Here is a 23,502-nt window from a genome sequence, read left to right as displayed (position 1 = left end):
AAACAGTCACACACAAAAATACTCACACACAAGAACACACACTGAAATAAAACATACACACACAAAGAATAATACACAAATACACTCACACAAACACAAATACACAAAAACAACACACATACATGCACACAAATAGACAAATACGCACCCAGACAAACGCACACGAAAACAAACCCAGGCGATGACAAAAGCACCGACACACACAAATTTAATCTATTTATTTATCGATCTATCTTTGAATAAAGATAAACAAATGCACAAACACACACACATTCTGACAAACACCAACACACACACACAATAATCACATACAGACACACAACAAGCACAATCAGACACACATACACAGACAAACACTGACACACACAAACAAACTCATGCACGCACACACACACACAGTTGTTGTCCTTATAGGTCGAGCTTACAAGCGTCGAACAAGGCCAAGAGAATTAAAAACCCTGCCAAAAGAATTCAACCTCCATCCTCTACGCTTTTCGTTTCTCTGCTGTCAATTTTTCTTTTTCAGGTCAGTGCTTCAGGGAGAGGTGTGTGTATGTGTGTGTATGTGTGTGTGTGTTTGCGTGCAAGAGGGAAAGGAAAAAAAAAGGAAAAAAGGGGGGCAAAGCAAATTGAGATAAAGCTGAATCCCTGGACCTGAGCTGGTGTCAGCACAGCGGCCTGTAAATAACCTCTTTTATTAGTCCCTTAATGATCCCCAATGAATATTGACAGGCAGGCTATGATGACTTTGTAGCGGAATATCTGTAATTACGTTTCAAAGGAGGGGGTGCGGGAGGTAAGGTCATATTGATCTCCCCCATGCACAACATGCCAGAGAACAAGACGTCAATGAAACAGCCTGGGACGTGCTTGTCTGCTGCCTGCGTGATTCCGGGAACAGTGGGTTTGTCAAACAGGTGAATTCTTTCATCTTTTTTCTTTCTTGAACACGCGCTCACACATTAAGAGACAGAGTTTGAAATTGTATTTGTAATATTGTCTCTGCCTAATGGATTGAGATCCATTTGAAACATTTGCAATCTTGTTGGCAGTAGTCTTCTGACACTCGCAGCAGTGACAAATCCTTCAAAATAGTTGTAAACCCAGATAGTCATCCACTGTGTAACAGATGAACAAAGACGTCGACATAACCTCTTTGGCAGAATTCAAAATGTCAGAATATCCATGAAATGGGTTGATGAGGCCTCATGAAACAGTTGTGTTTGGCTCTAATCTACTAATTAAACGACACCTGGCATAATTTTCAAACTAGTCCGCCTCCTAGTGATCTTTCAAAATCACTGTATCATGATATAGTGTCTTTATTACACAGCTTGTTCATCGGGCCTTATTAATCCATCACTACCAATAGATTAACCGAAAACAAAACCAACTCGGTAGAATTAAAATGACAGTACATCATAATGATGGGTTGTTAGGGCTTCATGAAGCAGGTGTGTAATGACGACACTGTATAATGATACTATCTGCTTTATAATATTTGGCTCTGATCTACCAATTCAATGACACCAGAGTACCATATAGTGGCCTTTAAAATTAAGAATCGACTGTATATCATGATGAAGTGTTTCATGAAGCCTCAGTAACATAAACAAAGATGATCACATAACCTCCTTGGCGGAATTACAATGTCAGTATATCCAAGTATATCCAATGGGTTTATATGGCAAAGTGAAACAGAGTATCATGATACAATTTGATACACTAGATGGCACTCTCGGCATTATAATCTTTGCCTCTACTGTACCAATTCCATGACACCTCAGCATCATTTTAAAACCTACTGTATAGTACCATCTAGCGGCCTTTCAAAATGAAGGCACTGTATCATGATACTCGTGCCTTCACTACAAAGTTCTTTCATGAGGCTTCAGTAACATAACTTCCTTGGCAAAATTAAAATGTCAGTATATCAAAGCGATGGGTTTATATGGCATAGTGAAACAGCTTTGCAGTAAACACTGTATCATTATACCTGAAACATTTTGAAAGGCCACTATATATATATATACATCTCTAGATTTGTTGTCACTGAGAGTGCCATCTAGTGGCCTTTCAAACTGTATCATGATACAGCATCATCTGTTTCATTAGGTCTCAAAAAGATTATACTATATACCGCTTCAAAAAAAATAAACAGAGAAAAGTGAGTGTATTTTATGACAAAACCTTTTGTTGGAAAACGTTTGCAGTTTTTCCTCAAAATGAGACTCTAAAACATTAAAACCAGACTTTGTCTGGAACCGCACACCAGCAATATGCAAAACCAAAATGTGGATTCTCTCTCAGAACCTTCTGACAAATACTTTGCAACAGCTATATGTGGTTCCACTCCATCCTCAGTCTCACTTTCTTCCCAGCGGGGGACCTTTTGTGGCTTTTAATTCCATTAAAATCTACAGCAGCTCTTCTACATTTGACCTAGATTAAGAATTCTTTGCATTATAGCCAACTCTGGAGCATCCTGGAACTTTTTTTCTTTTTGGTTATTTCTCACAATCCTATTTCCAGGTATCTCGTCCTCCTCCAGCACCAGACTGTCTGAATGTGATGGAAATGTCGAACACTTTTGTTCATAAAATTAGAAAGAATGAATTCAGCTGACGTAGAAGTTACAAAGAAAAAATGATCTTTTACCACCGGCATGTCTTTTACTGAGTATTTTAGAGTAAGCTGAAAGTAAACACACTTGATTCCTTTGAACAATTTCTAGCACTACTCCTCAATTTTGGTCTAAGTACATGCTTTGAAGTCAGAACCTGACCTGCAGTCAAAGAGCTGCGCTCAGTGTCTCGTATTTGATGTGAACCGTCTCCTGGTTAACCCTCTCAATCAGCACTGGGAGGGTAGAAGTTTTGATATGTGTTGTCGTACCGTTGGATTCAATAATGCTGCCCCAGTTTTTCTATTTGAAACCGCTGGGATCGTAGCTGCAGGTGGTTACCTCGGTGTAGGGAAAGCGAGTGATCCAAGGAGCAGGTGAACAGCTGTGAACAAGAACTCAATCACTTCATTTAAACTAGCTCCAAAACACAAGGGGATGGAACTCTAAGATAGCTTGCTAAGTCAACATCCACAATCTCAATACAAAATGATTAGATTCTTAACAGAATTGACAGGTTGTCATCCAATTATCGAAAGCCAATTTAGCATAAAAAGCAAAAATACGTTTTGTCTCCTCTCTCAAGTAGATTCTTCCTGGTGGTAAAAAAAATAATTTTGATCATCATCAATCTAAAAGATTAAAGAATTTACAGATTAATTTGCAACTCTTATGCTAAACACAAAACAGACAGACAGCTTTTAATCTATGTAGTTCATAACATGAACATTGAAAAAAAAACTAACTTTAAGATACTTTATTTATTTTTAAACTATTCATACCTAAAGTTTGTGCGGGCCGTAAAAAAGCGAGGCCGGATTTGGACCCTGTGTCTTAAGTTTAACACACGTGAACTAGACTGTTCTTATTAACTTTATGAATATTATCCAATTATATAAACATGAGTAGCACACAGAGGTGGATGGACTTCCAAAATGTTATGAAAAAATATGACTTTGAAAGAAAGATTTGGACCCAGGGACTTGAGTTAAACACATTTGAAGTAGACTTGGTTTTTTCAATTTGATGAATATGATCCTTTTATATGAACAAGAGTAGCACCCAGAGGTGCTAGAACTTCCAACTTCCTTCTCTTTGACAGCTCTTGCAATTTTGTTAGATGTGCAGGTTCAGTGGCTGGTCAAACTCTTGTGGGCTTCAATGTTAGGAAAGCAAAACCTAATCCACTCTGTTTATTCGTCAACTTGATAAAACATCTTAAAAGTCAAATTCCTGTTTAATAAAAGTATAATAAGAAGAATAATATGGAATTTTGATGATGTTCACAGTGCACAAGATAATCATGATCTGATTGTAATATTGTAGCAGCTTTTTAAACGGGTTAAAAAATCTTATTGTTTTTATTTTTTCTTAGTTTATCAAATTATGGATAGAACAAATATACTATGCACAGAAGCGAGAGATAAACCGCAATGATGTTATAAGAAGTTATTACAAGAAACTATGAACTGACAGAATTGGGGTCAAAAAGGCTTCAAGGTAATTATTTCTTACAGTAAAAATGACATCTTTAAAAATTAAACATAGACTCATACCATCATTCCTGTTCTGCAATGTTTGATCCAAACCATGTTAAGCTAATGTTTTTTTTCCAATATAGTACAAGAATATGAGTAGTTTTTAATCTTCTCCATTTTGAAATTAAATTATTTTCATTGGCCACTGACCTACTAAAATGACTGATACTTTTGACCTACAAGTTTAAAATCACTGTCCTAAATGACTATAACAATGTAGCTTACAGGGGAAAAATAGACACAACTGGCCCTCGTTTTACCCTCAGTCCGGTGGACAAGCGTTAATTTTCTACAATTCTGGATCATGGCACATCATGTCCTTTACGCTATTGTGTGTCTATTTTAAACAAGGCATACATGCATCCCAAACATATTGAAGATACACAGTGCAATCGAGCCTAGGAAGGTACAAGGGAAGGTTGTCAGGATTGGACTCTCAGGTCGCATGTGTTTGTTGTGTAAATGGAGACTCAAAAGCATCTTAATCTAAAATAAAACTGCCACTGAGGCATGGAACAGTAGGAGGGAGAGTCGGAGACGCTGCGGCATCAAACAAAGAGATTCTTATTCAATATTTTAGTTTTGGAATTATTTTTAACACACAAACACCCTGTGATTATTGAGATAATTATTATTGAGAATTTTCTGGTATTCTTGTTGATGAGCCAGAAACTAATGTTTTTATTTTTTTTTAAGGGGTGTTCTGAATACCATCTGGATCCACAAATAATTTGAAGATCTATCTAGTCTAGTCATGGCAATTCTCACTTAAGGTGTGTGTTGTTGTTGTGATCGGATGAATGCAAACATACCAATCGTACCAATATTCAGTATCATGATGACGATACATAGGATAAATACTTAACGTTTAATATTTCTGGGCTAGGGAGATTCAGCAAGGCACGCCCCCTTTGCTCTTTATTTATTCTTTTCTATTTTGCTTTCAAACTACATTCTTTATGCATCTGGATTCACAAATATTTGAAGGATTTGTCTCTGAAGTAAGTGTCAGATATTCATAAAGAAAAGAAAATTTTACATAAAATAATTGTATTAACTTAATGCTTAAGCCTTAGTAAGAACTGTAAGTCCACATGTAATGTTCACTTAGAAGCATTGAGCATTGTTTTTTCCTTTAATGTCTACTACAGGATGTACAGTAGAAATACTGTTTACAATATGGTGGAATAGATGTTTGACATCATTTCTTAGAGTGAACAAAATATCAGTCATCAAAAAACAACAGCAACAAGCTCAGTTTAAAAAAAAAGGGGAGAGACTAAAAAATATCTTCGCTCTTGAGTGTTTTGGCCAACATTGCTGTTAGTTTGGTATCTTAGGTTTTGATGTTTGTGAATATTATGGCAACAAAAGACCAATGCTGTGCTAACTGTCTAGATTTTTGAAAATTTGACAACTGGTAAGCCTGAAAAAAAGACTGTGATCAAATGTTTACACAAAAAGCAGTCAACTGATGTCTCTGTGATGGCAGAATATTAAACATTCTTCAGTTATATTCCCGGAGACAGGATGTGCTGCTCAGATGTGTGGCCACATCCGACATCAATGTTGTCGCTCAGGTTGTGTGGTCGTACAAATCGGTTTTGCATCAGAAGACTCATTTTTAAAGCCAGAACCGACTCATTGATTGGATCTTTAGGTTAAAAAAAAAAGCCTCGTCTTGTTGGTCTGTCTGACAAAAATAGATTCACTAGAATAAACAAAAGAGATTAATGACTCTTCATGAACTTGATGGGCTTTTAGCAGACATGTTGCAATAGTAAAGACTAATTACCCACAATAACTAAACACTATTTAAGCCAATTAGACTTTTGGCAATCTCTGCTGACAGCTTGAATAGCCCGAGATTAAAACAGAGTGGGCACTCAGACCTCGTGGTCAATCTATCGTTCCGCATGTAAATATACCAACAGCCGGCCCATTAAACCGAACACTCTCCTGCTGTAGGTGTTCTGGATACCGGGCGAAGACTTGGGCGACGGTCCTGGCGTGATGTTTGTGGTGCTGTCGGAGCTCCGCTGCATTGGCTGATAGGCGTCCGCCTGTCAAGCCTCCCACTTAATCAGAACGGTCATTGGAGCAGTGGCTGGACTCCAGGCAGAGAGGGATTATAAACCTCATAAAAGCAGGCATTTTAATGGCCCCTTTTCTGATTCCCTCTGATGTTTTCATAGGGCTGTGGTTCTATTAGCGCCACCTTCATCTTCTTCTCTGTCCACCCCCTCTACAACACCCCTCCACGACCTGATGACCCTCGCTAACCTTAGCCAACCGAGCGTGTTTAAGTGTCCCTGTACGTTCTTATCTGTGATCGTACACCTTCTCTTTTGGCCTGTTTGTGTTTGTAATTCATCCTGATATAATGACCCCAGAGGCCACGCGAGAACACAGGGCGACGATGACAGGACTCTTGGATGATATTAGAAAAAAAGCTTTATGTAAGAGTTTTCCCACCCGGGTGACAGAAACAACTTCCAGCCCTACCTGCAGATGAGGCGGAACAAAACCGGAGCTTATTACCTATTCAAAGCCATAACTGCGAGCACTGATGTAAAAGGTAGATAGAGGAGAGAATGAATATCGTTGTCTTTCTTTTTTCATTTCCCATGTACCTCCTTCCCTTTTCATCCTGATGTAATTTGAAGCGCTTGAGTGATCATAGACCTAGCCATCACCAAATCTGAGAGGACACGTTTAGATGGCCCGAGGCGGACGACAAGAATCTATTTTCACTCCGCTCAAGGAATCGGGATTTTTTTTTTTAATCGAGGCTCCTCAGCATAAAACAAGGGACATGCATTAAATCAGTGACACCAGTCGTAATTTTGCCCGGCTGCTAAAAATGTGCAAAGTTGAGCGCTGTTTATTTTAGCTGCTGTCACCGTTGAGGAACATATTCCCTCAGGGCGGTTATGTTCCTGGTGCCAGGCTTGTTGTATTTAATGGCTCTGTTCTTGCATATTGCAATAGCACATTGTATTTGAAATGAAAATAAAAAGTCAGGTTTGCTTTAGGGAGGGTCTGAAGAAAAAAGAAAAAAAAATGAAATTACTTAAATGGAAAGACATAAAAATGACAAAGGATGACATAAAAAATACAATCGGGAATCTAATAACCCGAAAACTATGAAGAGAGAGAGTGGGAGAGAAGAGTAAATTCAGGTGGATTATGGGTCTTACAATCGCAGAAAGGAGCTCACATTATTGAAATCACAATATTGTTTTTCATAAATATGGTTTACATTTAATCAAAATTGAATGTATATGGGGGTCTTCTACCCCCCATTCGCCCCCCTTACAAGTAACAAAATAAGTTATAATTCTCCATTACTTAGAATATCATATATTTGCCCCCTTTGTGCCCCCTTTACCTTGCCCTTATTGATTTGCCAGCCGGGTTTAGCAAACAGACCTTGATTTTTACATTTATAGACATTGCAAATATATTTACTGTATATATATAGTTGTGCTTCTAGTTATACTGTAGAGCAATTACTATTGTTTTAATGGGAAATGATCCGATGAAGCATCACGAAGCGGTGTCCTCTTTTTCAGAGCCCACTAGATGGCACTATAATCTTGGCTTTTAAGCAACCATTCTTATAAAAAGTGAGGACAAACTACAGAGCTCTGAGCATGACAACACTGCTTCATGAAACAACACATCACTACTTAAAATTCCTCAAGATTTCTTTTAGCTTGTAACATCTTCACCATCAGGATTTTTCTGAAAGAAAGTTTCCTCGTCCAAAAAGACAATAAAACATCTTATACTTCCCTACTGCTCGTCTGTAATGCCCCTCTGGTATTGAAGCCTAGACTTAAGACTAAAAATGTTAATTTAAGACAGTTTTTTAAGCTTGTTTGTAGCAGAAGCTAACAGACTGACATGTTAGACAGTCAGGAACATGAGTAAATCTGGTGTGAAAAATAAATGTAAAATATAGTCTTGTTTAATTTTTTCCCAAACATTTCTTCTTGCTGAGGCTTCAATACAAGAAGGACGTTACAGACGAGCAGTATGGAGGTTTTTGGAGGTTTTTAAGTGTGTATTTTTGGACGAGAAGGAAGAAGAAAAGTAGGGGCTGTTCATGCCCACCATAAAAACATACATTTTTGCCCACAGTGACGTACAAATGTTTAGCATGTTCATATTGACAACTTCACAGGGATTCAAACTAACAGCTTTGTACTCTAAAGAAATTGTTGGCTTTTATTTGACTGCAAAAAAGAAGGTGTCATCTCATGAGACAGAGCAAAACAGTTTGTCTTTGTTTGGAAAACAAATCAGAGTGAAACAGAAATGTTTGAAAAATAGGAATTCAAAGGAAAATCAAAAATTATCTTGAGCCCCTTCTACCTAACAATCATCAAATTGCCCAAAAAAAAAGAAAAGCCTTTTTTCAACATTGACTGAATGTTTATCTTTAATAAAAAAAAGACACTCAATGTTTATCTTTAATAAAAAAAAGACACTCAATGTTTATCTTCAAATTGTAATTTTTTTTCAATCAAAACTTTTGTCCCAAATGAAGAAGCAAACGAGCAACTATTTTCTGAATACCAACATAATTGTTGCCGAATCGTGAAAACATTGTGCCTCAGTTTCTGGGGGGATATTCATCCGGATGTGAAACCTCCTCCTGGATCCTTCATTGTATTTGTTTTCTTTTATCCTGTCTTCCACAAAAACACTAGTTTATTTTCCCAGTTTAAAAAGAAAATTGGCCGTCTTGTCATAAAGATACTGTTGCTCGGAGGGAAACTCCAGCTAAGGGCGAGGAAATGATCAGGCGTTGGTCTTTTAACCTTCTAGTGGTTGCACGCTGGTGTGGCGCCTGAGTGATGTGTGGTTCATATTTAATGGCAGCCGACAGTTCAGCAGGCTAAGTGATGCAGGGCGAGACGCTGTGACTTTGGGGCGTGCAGAAGTGTTGGAGGACACAACACTTGGACCACTCCTTATTATGGATCCTATTGATTCCTATGATTAAATGAGTGACAGCAGGATGAAAGAAAGAAAACACTCCTCCCCCACAGCCTTTTCTTTGGCATCTATACACATACTTCATAATATTTTTCACACTGAAGATAACATCACCTGAGAAAACCCTTGAGCAAACATTCATTCCAGAGGAAGCTAATGATGTAAGAGTTTGAAACCGAAGTTGCTGTATGATGAATACGTGAACACAACTCAAGGATAAAATCCATAATGTCTTATTTTATGCGCGAATAAATCAATTGACTGTCCGTAGAGCAGCAAGGTTAGCATGAACACAACATTCCTCATCGACCAAGTGTGTGAAATAGTATGAATTATGAAAATATAAGCGTGTGAAAAGTATCATAATAATCCCTCATGAAGGACCATATTTTAAAACATATTTAAAATTGTACTTGCAGGAATTAAAACTGTTTATTTAAATTGTGTTTTGTTTAATGTTGTGAATATAAATCCACACATCTCTACAAATCTCACATGCATGATTCCCTCAGTTAGAATTAACATTAATAAACCACATGAATAATTCAATGTTTAGTTAGTTTCTGGCAGCTTGGGAGCCAAGGTCTTAAAACAAGTATGTGTCTTCTCAATTGGTAATTTATCTACCTTAGCACACCCTAACACATGTGTCAAAAACATGGTCGGACAAATATTTGTGTAGCCAGCAGGGTGGTTGATTTAAAATCAAAGTTAATTTTATGTTTATGTTAATATGGTGAGCTATAAGGATGCCAGTATTAAAGATAAGATAATAAACATAGATTGTAGATGTCAACAACTATTCCGAGATGTACAATAAAAGCATAACGGTTGTTGAAAATGATTGTTTGAGTGTTTGGTGAAGGAGGACACACATAGAGATATTCAAAGGGCAACTAATGTGAAATTCCAACTCTCCTGATGTTTCAATGCTGAAGTCTTCCTCTTCAAGATGCAGTAAGTTCCTCATCATGATGTTTTAAAGTTACTTCTTTATAAAGTTCTCCCCTGTCTGAAATCTGAACGAACGAGAGGTTACGAGAGCGAAGTTCATTATGATATAATAATGAAAAGCTATAATCACCGCTTTGTTTATACAACGAGTCACTTGGAGGTGGAGACTAGCTGGATTGATGGCGCATGGTGACAAACATTGATGCTCAACTTATCACAGCAAAGTGGGCGTGGTTATTGTAAACATGATTTCAATTTCAGAAAAACTGTGTTTTCAGTTAAGATCATTTTCTAATGTAAATATTTCAATGTAAAGAGAGTTTTGTACTCATACAGATGAGTAAAACAGTGGTCCAATATTTATTTAAGACACACTTAAATCAACACTTAGTTGCCCTGAGATTGAACCCTCTAAAATGTAAATATATTACCACAATCAGACATACTTATTACTTACTTTTTGTGGTTGAGTTTAACATCCCCGTTGTAACATAACAGATGTGCACATTTTTGTAATCAAGTTTGTTTTTTCCCAACTGATTCATTATCAGTGTCATAATAAATGTGCTTTATGTCGCAGTTGATAAGATACAACGGCTACTGAAACTCATTCCTTATGTTTAAATTTAAGGTTGATCTCAGGTAAATGTCCATCTTGTGTTTCCGACCGCTTCTCTTTGTGAATTCAGCCCACAGACACCGATCAATAGAATTTCGTCTCCTTAACAAGCAAACATCTCCTCTCTAACTCTGCTAATGCAGACCAGGATACTGGTAACAAATCTGTTATAAATGCAGGGTTTGCTGGTTCTACTACCCCTGACAGTGAACAGCACAAGACTTGTATGAAGTCAGAAACAGGCGACCTCGTGAGAAATTGACAAGCAGTGAGGTTGTAAATCTGCTGTCTGCTAAACTGCAGCATGTATTCTCCTTTATCTACATTTGTTTCATTGGCAGCTTCTGTCACTTAAGACAAAGCAATCAATGCTGCATATTTTAGCTCTTATTTGGGATGTAAAATACACAGAGGGGTTTGTGAAGTGAGAAAGAGAGAGAGAGAGAGAGAGAGAGAGAAGGTGGATGGATGGATGGATGGATGGATGGATGGATGGATGGATGGATGGATGGATGGATGGATGGATGGATGGATGGATGGATGGATGGATGGATGGATGGATGGATGGATGGATGGATGGATGGATGGATGGATGGATGGATGGATGGATGGATGGATGGATGGATGGATGGATGGATGGATGGATGGATGGATGGATGGATGGATGGATGGATGGATGGATGGATGGATGGATGGATGGATGGATGGATGGATGGATGGATGGATGGATGGATGGATGGATGGATGGATGGATGGATGGATGGATGGATGGATGGATGGATGGATGGATGGATGGATGGATGGATGGATGGATGGATGGATGGATGGATGGATGGATGGATGGCAAAGCAAAGTATACAATGATTAACATAGAATCTGTGTATCAATGTTATCAATCAATCTTATTATTATTGTGTTTGATCATTACAGTATTTTGGGGAAAAATGTATACATATTTATTACAATTTCTGCACATATAAAGGAATAAAAAAAACATCACGAATTGTGAAAAAGTGTTTTTATGTGGCTCGCCAAAAGGTTGTCTCAAAATCAAAGTAGATTCATGTGTATCTTGATATTTTGACCTATAAAGCTGCCAGTATTTAAGATAAGGAACAGAGATTATGGATTACAAGATTTATATCAAGACTCACAATAAGAGTAAAACTTAAAGAACAGGAATTTGACATTTGGTAAAGGAAGAGAAAAAACGTGGAGCTTTGGATATACAAAGATTAAAAATGAAAGCTAAGGATTTTTATATTACAGAAAGATTGGAAAATGCACATTTTCGTTTGGCCCCTGACCTGGTCTGTAAAAAATGATAATGGCTCCTTGAATGTTAATCAGGTCGACATCCAAGTGGCCCTCCTTCAATAATGCATTTCGCTTAAAAACTTAAAAAGAGAAAAAATAATGAGACATTCAAACACTGAACATAATCGCAACAAAAAAAACTCTTCAGCGCGAATAGATACAATTAGCAGTAATTAGCATTCTTTGCACATTTCTTAGTCTCAGGGTACTTCTTCTAAAAAACTGTTGATGGCTGTACTTCTAACTGAGTTACAAAATAGTGTTACAATTTAGAAAAGATGCTGGAAGCATGTTATTCTTGATTTGAAAAATCCCAACTGTATTTTTTAAGGTAAATCAATGAGGAGTTCAAGGCTTTGATTATTTTTCTGATTATACATAAATACTTTTATGGAGGTAATGCAATTGAAGTAGCCTTAAAAGTAGTAACTTAAAAGTGTTATAGTCAGACAAGTAAGTATATTTCAATTCAATATATATAATATATACATTTAATATATACAATTTTATACTATTTCTATATATATATATATATATATATATATATATATATATATATATATATATATATATATATATATATATAATTATATAATTCAAGATTTCCAAATAAAGAAATCATCAAACTATTGTGACAAAGTAAATATGAGTGATGCAATAATATAAGACAAAAAGTAAATACAGTTTATTTAATGTATTTGTGAGTTTCCTTGACAGTTTTATATCTAAAGTTTGTGATTTGATTTGTATTTGACTGACCAGATGTATTTGCATGGATTACAATTGTAAAGTCGAAAAGGAGTTTTATGTGATCGTCATGCTTGTCTGTTGGAAAAAAAAACTCAATACAAGAGAATAAATGGATTTCATTTTATTCTTTTTTTCCTGTCATATGCAGACTTCTTCTCGTGATTTCTTGATTGGATTTCATTTTCTCCCGTAGGAATTCAGATTTACTTTTATATAAGTGATGTGAAATTATACCCCAGGCAGAGGTATGCACTGTCTCAGTGTTTCTTTTTTTAATGACAACACCAATAAATTAAAATCTAAAACAAACAAGTGATTACATTATTCAGATCGCAAACAGGTCCAGTGACCCTGCCATGGTGACGATCAATCACTTAATGAATGGATGTACTGAAGGACAGGTGGGGGAAGAGGCTGGATTTAGTTGAAACAAGTTCTAGTTCTCGTGTGGAGCAAACAGCCTAATCATGTAAGTACTCTCGCCATTAATCACGGCAACACGAAAATGTGCTCACACGCTTTAAGAAGATTGACAGCGTGTTGCCTTCTCACTGCTTTTATGCCTCACTGACACTCGCACGAGCAGGGATTTGTCCTGCAAAGACGACACACCAGAGAGAGAGAGAGAGAGAGAGCCACGGGCAGAAAGAGCTTTCGGGGGAGAATCCTGCTACGTGATACACATTGTTGACATGCAGCCGAAGTGTCTCAACATCGTGTCACACATGTTCCTACAGCCGGTTTAGCGAGGAGGACAGGAAGTGCAATCTGGGTCAGCTCATTATGAACATCTGGAAGGGGAGCTAGAGCTGCTTTACAGAGAGAGGGAAGATGGCAGGCCCGCAAAGTCAAAGGGAATCCAACTGGGTCTTAATTAAAAGCATGTCCTCCTGAGCCAGATTGGGTCGGGCTGGTGTGGTAAGAAACTTCTTTATTCCCAAGTGAGGGCTAAATGAGGGAGAATAATCCTAAAAACGAGATGCTGGAAAGATATGTAAATTATCTTACATCCTCAATCCCCCCTAAAGAGTTGATGGTAGGTTCTGCGGCTTGGCTTGGAATTAAATTACCCTCCACATCGTGTGTTTTCCTGGCATTTAATCCCGGTTTCTTTACTATCTGAGTGCCTAATTGCAACTGTAATCCCTGGGTTTGGAATCCCGCCAGTGCAGCAGGACTTTGGGTGGACAGTGGCGGGAGGCTGAGCACGTATATCTATAACCAGGCTCCATTTTGCTTTGTAAAAACCCAATCGATCAGCGGCAGATACGCCAGAGGGTCAAGAGTTAAGAGCAATTCATTGTTTTGATGTCTGCTGTTTGTTTGGGCGAAGGCCAGGTTAGAGTCGAGGCAGGGTCTGGGATTTGTAGCCACTTCATTTAAGCAAAGCCTCAAAGACAAAAGTAAGTTGTCACTATAGAACAGATCCGGCCAAAGTTCGGCCCCTCGACTGTATTAACGTGGCCCTTATATTTATCATCCCCATTTTTTTTATCAGTGATTGTGTGAGAAAGGAATTTGGTGGTACTGCTTAAAAGGGGTAAACACCTTTAACCCTGACCTTGAGCGATAATAAGTTGTAGAATTTTGTGTTTGGCCGAAGCCTTTATAATGAGATATTTAGTAAAAATTGACCACGATATAACAGCGAACTAACAGCTCTGCGCTTCAGAAAGGATTAAGAAAGATATTTTAACTCATTGTTTTCTTTCTCCTTGCAAGTAAAAATGAGTGAATTTAAACCAATTCTAATTCCTTGTCTTTGTTTAAGTAAAAGCGTTAAGTCAGATTCCTTACCTGGCAATTTCTTCTATCCATTACCAGTGCATAAAGTGTACAATTGTTGTTTAAGAACTTCTGTCTGACGCTTTTGTCATTTTTGTGATTATTTATTTTCCCTTTAAAAAAGCCTATCCCAGCTACACAGAAGAACCCTTATCATAGCTTAAGGCTGTAATATTTATCACTACATACTTTACTTGCTGTATTGTTAAATCGTTATTTCTCTGTTCCTACTTGTCCCAGCTACATAGGGTGCAACACATGATCAACAAATCGAGGAGTGCGAATTGGCAAGAGTCTGTCAATATGTATTACAATACAGGGCGAAACATATGTTGCTATACTAGGAACCACAATGTATTTGTTTTGTATCTTCAAACATCAGCTTTAAACATAATATTTTGGCAATTGTATCCTCTCGTCCTCAGTTATCACTGAGATCTTGCAGGAACGTTTGAAATGTTTGCATGTTGATTCTAAATAAAACATTAAAAAATCAACATTTATTTTAGTTTTAATTTTATATAAATGATTGTAATTTTAGCACATTTAGCTTGATTTAATAAACTCGATTTTCAGTTTTAACTCCTTAATTTTTGCTTGAGGGCCCCTCACTACAGCCACTGTATAAAACGTGCTCCCTGAAGAAAATGTAATTAACAACCAATTCTTTATAAATGTAATCACATGTCGAAACTATCTTAAAAAATAAAGGCGCGTTCAAAGGTTCGGAGCCTCAATGAGAAACCGTCGGTTCACAATAAACAAGCAGGACATTAATATTGACTGTATTCAAGAGGCTTGTTCAAGTGTAATTTATGTAGAAAAATAGATCAATCAATAGTCACGCTTAAGCTTGTGTTGCACATTCACCGACACATCGATTCAAGGTGCTGGGCGAGCAGATACATTCGATGACGGTGCTTCAATAAATGACACATTCATTGAGTGTTACATTTTTCATTTCTAACTTTTTAATAGAAATAGACATACATGGTGGAGCTTTTTTCGTCTTCATTTCCACAACATTTATTTTAAGGATATGTTAACAGATATTCTTTTTAAGCCTAAATAGCAAAGGTGTATTCTGTTTGTGGGAAAACGCATATATAACACAAATCTCTTAAAGAGAAGTAGAACAAAGGAATGAGATTTGTCAATCATTCATAAGCGAGAAAGAACAAAAGGGTGGAAATAAAAACCGTATAACTGACATTTGTTATATTTAAAAAGGAACCAGTGATGACCAATTAAATAAAGAATGAAAATGTGGATTGTTAACATTTCTTAACAGCTGGTCTTCTAGTAATGAGACTAGTTGGAGGCCAGACAGAGGGACAGACAACTGTCGAACAAGACGGACAAACAGACGAACAGACGAATAGATAGATGGATGTATAGAAAGACGAACTTATAGATACAGCAGAGGAATAGATAGACAGAAATACAACACCAACTGACTAATAGAAAAATGGATAGATACAGACGAACACAGAAACTTATAGAAACAGAAGACAAACAGACAGACAGACAGAGAGACGGACGGACAAACAGAAGGACAGAGAGACAGACGGACGGAGAGATAGATGGACGGTGGGATGGATGGATGGACCAGCAGATTGATTGTTAAAGCGCTTTGTGACCCTGGTCTAGAAAGGCACTTACTTACAGATGGACGGCGGGACGGATGGATGGACGGACTGACGGGTGGACAGACAGATTGATTGATAGATGGACAGACAGATAGACGGACAGACAGATAGACAGGTTGACTGATAGATAGATGGACAGACAGATAGAAATCCTCATGCAAAAATTAACCAATTTTTGAACTTGACAAAATAAATTCATGAATTTATTTTGTCAAAGGCTGCGTGATAGCACAGACAGCTGTAGGTAGATGTAAAAAATCTCCTGGAACAAACATCTGCAGTTTTTCTGCCTGCAGCAGCTCAGAGATCCAGCAGAGCTGCTCAATAAACAACTGGATGCAAATGTCATCTCTGTGTGAGTCAAAAAGAATCAGGGGTTTAAGATATTTCTTCTTGAATGTTAAGGTAGTTTTGTTTAAAAAATAAGAAAGCCTTGTTTATAGACTTTCATCTAGTTAATATAAAGAGTATTACTGTTTTTAATAGACGAGAAAACTGTAAACAGAATTTTTTTTTAGGGGAAGTTTAATATTCAATTTCAAGTGTTTAACATGCTCCCTTGAAACGCAATGAGGCTCTTTGGCGAGGTGGAACATCGACAGTCGTGCAGCACACATCTACGATGAATATCAAAATAGGAGACTCAAACTTTTCCCAAACAGAGGAAAAGCATCGGCCACTTTTCATCTCCCTTAACTCTCAGGGCTGCAGAATGAAATCACGAAGTTCAGGCAAAAAACAAGTCTGAAAGGAATGGGTCGAAAGATGTTTGTTTTTTTTATCTTCTCTCTCTCTCTCTCTCTTTCTTCACTTTCCATCTTGAAAGGCCTCACCTTTTCATGCTGCCCCTTTTATGTGGCACAAGCTGAGCTGAGATTAGATTTCTCTGACAATTAAAAGCACAAGACCCAGTTTGCGGTTCTGTGACCTGAAGATTGCGTCACAGTTTTTGTGCAGACTATGTCAATCCGTCTTCGTCACTTCATCACTCGGCGTATTTACATGTTTGTACTTGACGCACAAAGACTCAATGTGTTGTTGATAAAATGTTTAAAAAACATTCCCTTTTAGAGTGTTTTTTTTGTTTTCTAGATTATTGACATCACCAGTGTGGTAAACACAACATGTTTGTTTTTTTTGAAGAATAAAATCATGAAAACAGATAACACATAAAATAAATCAACAATTATAATCCAAATTTGTGTTTCTGAGTAGAATAATCCTAATTCTGGTTCATGCTACACTTCAACGATAAGACTCAATATTAATTAAATTCTAATTCTAGACATGTGATAATGAAATGTTAGTAAGCTATCAAAACTTGATTTTTACGGATCAGATTTGATTGGAATTTAAACAAATAAATGTGAATTGAATAGGTTTAATAATCAATGAAAACAAATATATAAAATGAGATTAAATAATTGTAAATATGAATTTGAAACTCTATACTCTATTGAAAAATTATATTTAAGTTATAGTCATGTCACAAATTAAATTTTTTACAATTTTGTATTTTTATATTTACTGTATATCTATCTTTTTCTTATCATCATATGAAGCGCGATCTACGATTAAATGATTTATGAATTAATTAACTACAAGCCATTTTTTGAGGAACTACTTTAATGAAACCTCACAACGTGTTTTGAACTGACAGCGCCACCTACAGATCAATGAAAACAAGGTCAACGCTTCATGAAGCTTCATCACGATTAACCGTATTTTTGAAAATTGCATTTTTTTTGTGGCTAACTAGCAAAATATAAACACTAAGTGGTTATACAATAATACATTATATACATGAGAAAACTTTGAGGAAGCAATGTATTGTAATTCATTTAAATTATAAAAAGAAATGAAGAAAATAATGCACATGATTTAAAAAGTACATTCAGTCAGATCAGTCACGGTGTGTTTAAAGTTTGGTGAAATCAGTAGAAAAAAACTCTAAAAGTAAATGTTTTACTTTGGATTAGAATATAAACCCACAAATTAAACATGCTTACTTAAAGGTGTATTTCTGTGACTTTCTTCTTATGTGTTTTTCTGCTTCAAGCTCGGCTCGCGACAAAGACCAATAATAAGCAGTCCCAGCTGGAGGCAGGCTATAAGGAGACATTGACGTGTGCAGGCTCAATGCTGGAGTGCTATTTGCGGGGCTAGCGGGTATTGTGACTCAGTGGGGGGCTTCTTTTTACACACACACCTGAGAGAAAATACCTGAAATAAGCATAAAGCCCAATGAGACAATTCAACATGCCCCTGCAGAGATGCGGCACGGTGTTCGTGTCTTTCCCTTTTTCTTTTACCGCACATCCTCCAAATTTGTGGAAAGAACCTGTGCTGCTGCTGATTTTAATTCTATTCAAACTCATGTGTATGTTTCCTGCCTCCAATCCAGGTTAGCAGAGGGGCCTCCTCCCACACAGGACCTTATAATATGAGCATAAATAATGAAAATATATGCATGAACATACAAAATAGATGTTATATAAGCAAGCTTGAAGTGGTATTATTACTTGTGTGCACGATTCAAAGTGTTTTGAAGGAGTATGAAAACAAAACATTTGCATAATCATGTGTAATTACCAAGGTGGAGATGAAGATGATTGAAACAACCGTGATGCAACTATACACACACCCTCTGCTACATCTGGATGAATGCATAAATAAATGTGTGTTTTGTACTCGTCTATTTATTTAATCAGCGACATAATGAATCCCTGCATGCGGTCGTAATGTCCTCCCGGTTTTAAACACCAATCAATTGTAGTCGCCTGGTTATTTATGGTAACTTTCAGTCAACTGTCCGCATCAATTCTCTCAGTTACGGTCTTGTCATCTGTTTGTTCCGCATGAAATATAAAACACTTCTGACAGATAATTGTGAAGAAAAGCTGCTTCAGGAGAATTCAACTCGAATGAATTGATGCTAAAAACTGTGTAAGGTTCTACTCTTAATTTGATTCCGTCACCGCTGGAGATGTAATGAAATAAAGGTATGTGAAGTATGACCCCTCTGACTCCAAACTCACAGCAAAGGCAGTCACTGCACGACGGCGCCTTCTTATTTTTGCCGTCTGGAAAATAAAAAACGACCAAACAACTTGCGCCAAGCGATGCCCCGTTTTTGCGAAAGCTTTGTGGCTTAAATAGTATTTGTTTGTATTTTATCAACATCACATTGTGGTAAAACACATTGTTAAATTCATCAAATTCATTTAGCTAATTTAAGAAATAGACCAAACCACGACCTCCCTTGTAGGAAATAGTTGATGGTAGTTGAAATTTTGAAATATTTTGCAAAAAGGTAAAGTATCTCCCACCCCTTTCACTGTCATATTAGCAGTAAACATATTTAGCATTTAAATGTACTCTATAAATGTTATGACATTTTCAAGGAAAGTGTAACTTGCTTCCAAAATGTTTCTTCAATTGGTATTTTACATTTGTCTCATTTATCAAAAACTATTTTCTTAAAACGTGAAAAAAGTAAGAAGCTGCCAAAACTGTATCAACCTCCTCAACAAAAGAAGTGCAATGGGTATGAATCTGGCAACACTGGGTTAAGCATGATGACAAGTGTTATTGGTGGTAAAAATGTGTAATGTCAAGTAACACAAGATTACATTTTGGTCTTGTTCTGAAGTACCAACTTTTCAAGGTTTTGTCACTGTAGAGAGAACTGCTTTCTTTTTGACTTCCTGTCCAGGAATGCTACTTGCAATGAAATACATTTTTAATGCCTAAATAAGTATTTGATTGTATAGATTAAATAAATGTAGGAAATAATGTTGGGTAAATACATTGCAACGTGTCAGTCATTGCAACCACCGTATTATAACTAAAACCACATGTGGTCAAATGAAAAAAAAAACTTCACTCACCCAGTTTTGGCAAAGTTGGTCCAGTAGGTCATGACCACAGCGCTGAGCATGACATCGTTCTTTGAGAAGTTGCATGGGAAAAGGTCTGTGGGACCAATCATGGGGATTCCAAACACATAGGGCACTTCATCCCCGTGGGCAGCGTCTGACCAGGCGGGCTTCATCAGACTCTGGCAGTGGTGATAAAAGGCATAAAAATAAGTGGGCGATCCGTATCTGGCGTGAAGATCTGCTGTCACTACTGACGGCTCGACCCACTGATGGTCGGTAAACAGAGCCACCAGAGTCTTGCGCCTGGTTTCTGGATTTTCCTTGTCGGCCCAATCGGTGTACATGAACTTTATGGTTTCCCTCAGTGTGTCCTTGCCCTCCGGGTACCCGTAGAGACTGTCCACAAAATCTGACACCGAAAAATCAAAGTCGTTCCCAGACACGCCGTCTTCCGAATCCACCACGTTCTCCACGAAACGCAAGCCCTCTCCTTGGTTGACGCCCAACATGATGTCGTAGTTGAGGAACTCCCCCTGCTCCATCAGAATCTCGGGGTCATCCGGGATCACGTCACCATCAATGACTGGTCCAAAGGCCACGTGGTACCTGGCAGGTTGAATGTCCTGCTCCACTAGCTCCCTGTAGCTCTTTTTCCTCAAACAGTCGACCATGTCCAGGGTGTCCAGAACATTGCAACCAACCTTCTCCGCGAGCAGGCGCGTGTACTTCACTGGCTGGTAGTTGACCGCCCAGCTGGAGAGCGCTGACCCACTCTGGATGATTGCTCGATGGAACAGACCTGGAGAAAGAAACGACAATGATGTTTATTACACTGATAATACATTTACAGGCACGACAGTTGTTTATTTTGTGCCTCTGCAATCAAAAGCGGGACCGCCGGGCGCAGAGCTGATAAGAATAGCAGAGGCCAGACGGAAGTGGCCCTTGTTGCCACACAGGACAATAATGAAATCATGGCTGTGATAATGACTGTGCAGCTGGTCTGGAGAACGGCCCCAGCAGCCTGTCGTCTTTCCTTCTCCCATCCATCCCCAAATAGCCCTACGGTCACAACTGCTGTGTCATGAGTAGATGCTTACAATATTGCCATGCAGCACGGGAGGAGGAAAAATTCATTTCTCCAAAAGATTAAAAACAGGGTCAGCTGAGGCGGGATGAACATAAAAGTCAGCAAATTGATCCCACAAAAAAACATTGATTTTACAAGACAAGTTACACATAATAAAACAAACACCCGACGCCAGCGTTATGGGAAATATATTGCTTTAAATGAAGAAAACAATCTTGATGGGAAACGAAGACACATATCACATGAAACCTTCTGTAAAATTTAAAACCCTAAATTACAAAAGTAAATCTACTTACATACGGATTAAAAGTATCCTGTGAAATTCAATAATGTACTTGTGCAGCACATTATAATATATTGGCTGCTGGGTGTTTAAGCAAAACACTGAACAAGCTTCAATAAACTTTTTTTTAAATACCTTGTAGATTTTAGGGAGGCGGGCAACTGAATCAAGTAGAAGGAAAGGGGGCAAAATGGGGGCAACATACCCCCATGAAAATTCAAATAGAATTTTGACGACATTCAATATGTATTGCATACTAAGTGCGGAATATTTCCTTAATTGTAAGGGGGCAAAAAGGGGGCAGAAGACCCCTTCTGGAAATGTATCTGCATCCAAGATGTATACCATATTTAATATATATAAAATGAGTGTGAATTCCATCAATTCAGCTCATTTTGGAAAGTGCAAGGTCAACAACTGTACCTCTCCCTTTGGAGTTTTTCAGGTTAATTGGTTTTTTTCAACTGTTGCTATTGAAATAGGAGCTCTACGACATTCGGCAAATAATCACGAAGCCAATGCCTGCTGTATAATTCTGAACATATACAAGATTACCACCTTTTTATATATTTATTTTATTGCTAATCCTTATCAGCAGAGTTATGCCTTGCACCCTTGGGGCCTGACGTTGGATAAATCCTGGAGGAGCCTAAATAGAAATGACATTTTACATTTCAAAACATTTCAGGGAAGATTACATTCATTGAGCTTCAATCAGAAACAGTATTAAAGTTGATGCTCTCCTTTACATGCATCACTACGAAAGGTGGAATAGTTCTTTCTTTATATCACATTTTTGGGAGGATTTCTATGAATATAACTCCTAACTTTTCATTAGTTGAGGGAGCAAAAGATCCTCTCCTGGGAAAAAACGAATGATGGCACTGAATAAAGACACTAAACCTTGGGCAAGTTTGCGTAAATAGTAGAAAGAGAAGAGCACATCTATATTCTAGATGGCCCTGGTAAACCTCACTGGCCACTCTTTGCTTTTGGAACATTTCGTCCTTCTACAGTGGCCTCTGAATATTTTTTTCTCTTTTATATTCATTCCAGGTCACCTTCTTCTTTGGAGGTTTATATACCTTCTTTGCACACCTGTGCTGCCTTGAAGCTTAAATCTTTATTGTAATTGTGTTTAAGTTACATCATGAAAAATTCTGGTCAAAACACCTCCACCACTGAGCGGTCTAGAAATTTTATTGGAACTAGAAACAGTTGCAATGTCAATAACACACCTGTTTAAATTAGAGTTGTCGGATAATGTAATTGTCACATAAATGTTTGTGATTTGGAGAGATATACGTTCATGTAGCCAACCAAATGACCCTGACTTAGCTTCAGTCATAAAAAAACAAAGCTTGTTGATGGATATCAACAATGGTATATGGTATTTTGTAACCAGAAAAACTTTCTTTAGATAAATAAAACAATGGCGGAAAAACAGACAGTTTCTTTTATAATATACATCTGAGACTGACAATCGAGCCTCTGTTTTGTGTCAACATAATTATGACAAACTGTTGATAAGAACTTTTTTTTTTTCGTTTTGTTTGCTCCCTCTTGCCTCACTCTTTTTTTTAGTGATGCCTTTTTCTCAGTAGAAGTAATTTGATTAGAACCATGCATGATCCATGATAACTAGCTCTGTGATGCTTTATCATGATGTATCGTCAACCCATCTCTAGCACAAATGCTACATTTAATCTGTTTCCCTTTTACAAAAATGGAAAAAAAAAAAAAATACAATTCATGTCACAAAGATAACATTTTTAACCGTTGTGTGTCATCTCAGGGTCAAGGTGATCTGAAGGCCCGAAAACAATTGTGTTTGTGGTATCCCTTTTGTTGCTATTGGTGACCCAGAGATAACACGAGGGTTAACAAACAGGATGGTAACAATGGCCCTCATGTAGACACAACTACACACACACACAATTTTATAAACTAGACAGTGGAATAGATTTTATGGTTTGATAGATCAGATTGCGCTTGCTTAAAACCAC

At 37.5% G+C, this 23,502-nt stretch overlaps 1 protein-coding gene across 2 annotated transcripts in view; it reads right to left on the bottom strand.

The window, feature by feature from the left end:
- nlgn3a (neuroligin 3a) overlaps positions 1-23,502 on the bottom strand; it is a 207,340-nt gene that overhangs the window by 4,021 nt on the left and 179,817 nt on the right. For both annotated transcript variants that reach the window (XM_087799797.1, XM_087799798.1), the window contains one exon: positions 20,133-20,922. In XM_087799797.1, the coding sequence (XP_087655923.1) occupies positions 20,133-20,922 (790 nt within the window). The remainder of the gene's footprint in view (positions 1-20,132; positions 20,923-23,502) is intronic.

The sequence above is a fragment of the Callionymus lyra genome, chromosome 9, assembly GCF_982586985.1.
Source record: "Callionymus lyra chromosome 9, fCalLyr1.hap1.1, whole genome shotgun sequence".
Lineage (NCBI taxonomy): Eukaryota > Metazoa > Chordata > Actinopteri > Syngnathiformes > Callionymidae > Callionymus > Callionymus lyra.
Note: the sequence above shows the minus strand (reverse complement) of the source record. Positions and strands in the feature narration are given on the sequence as shown.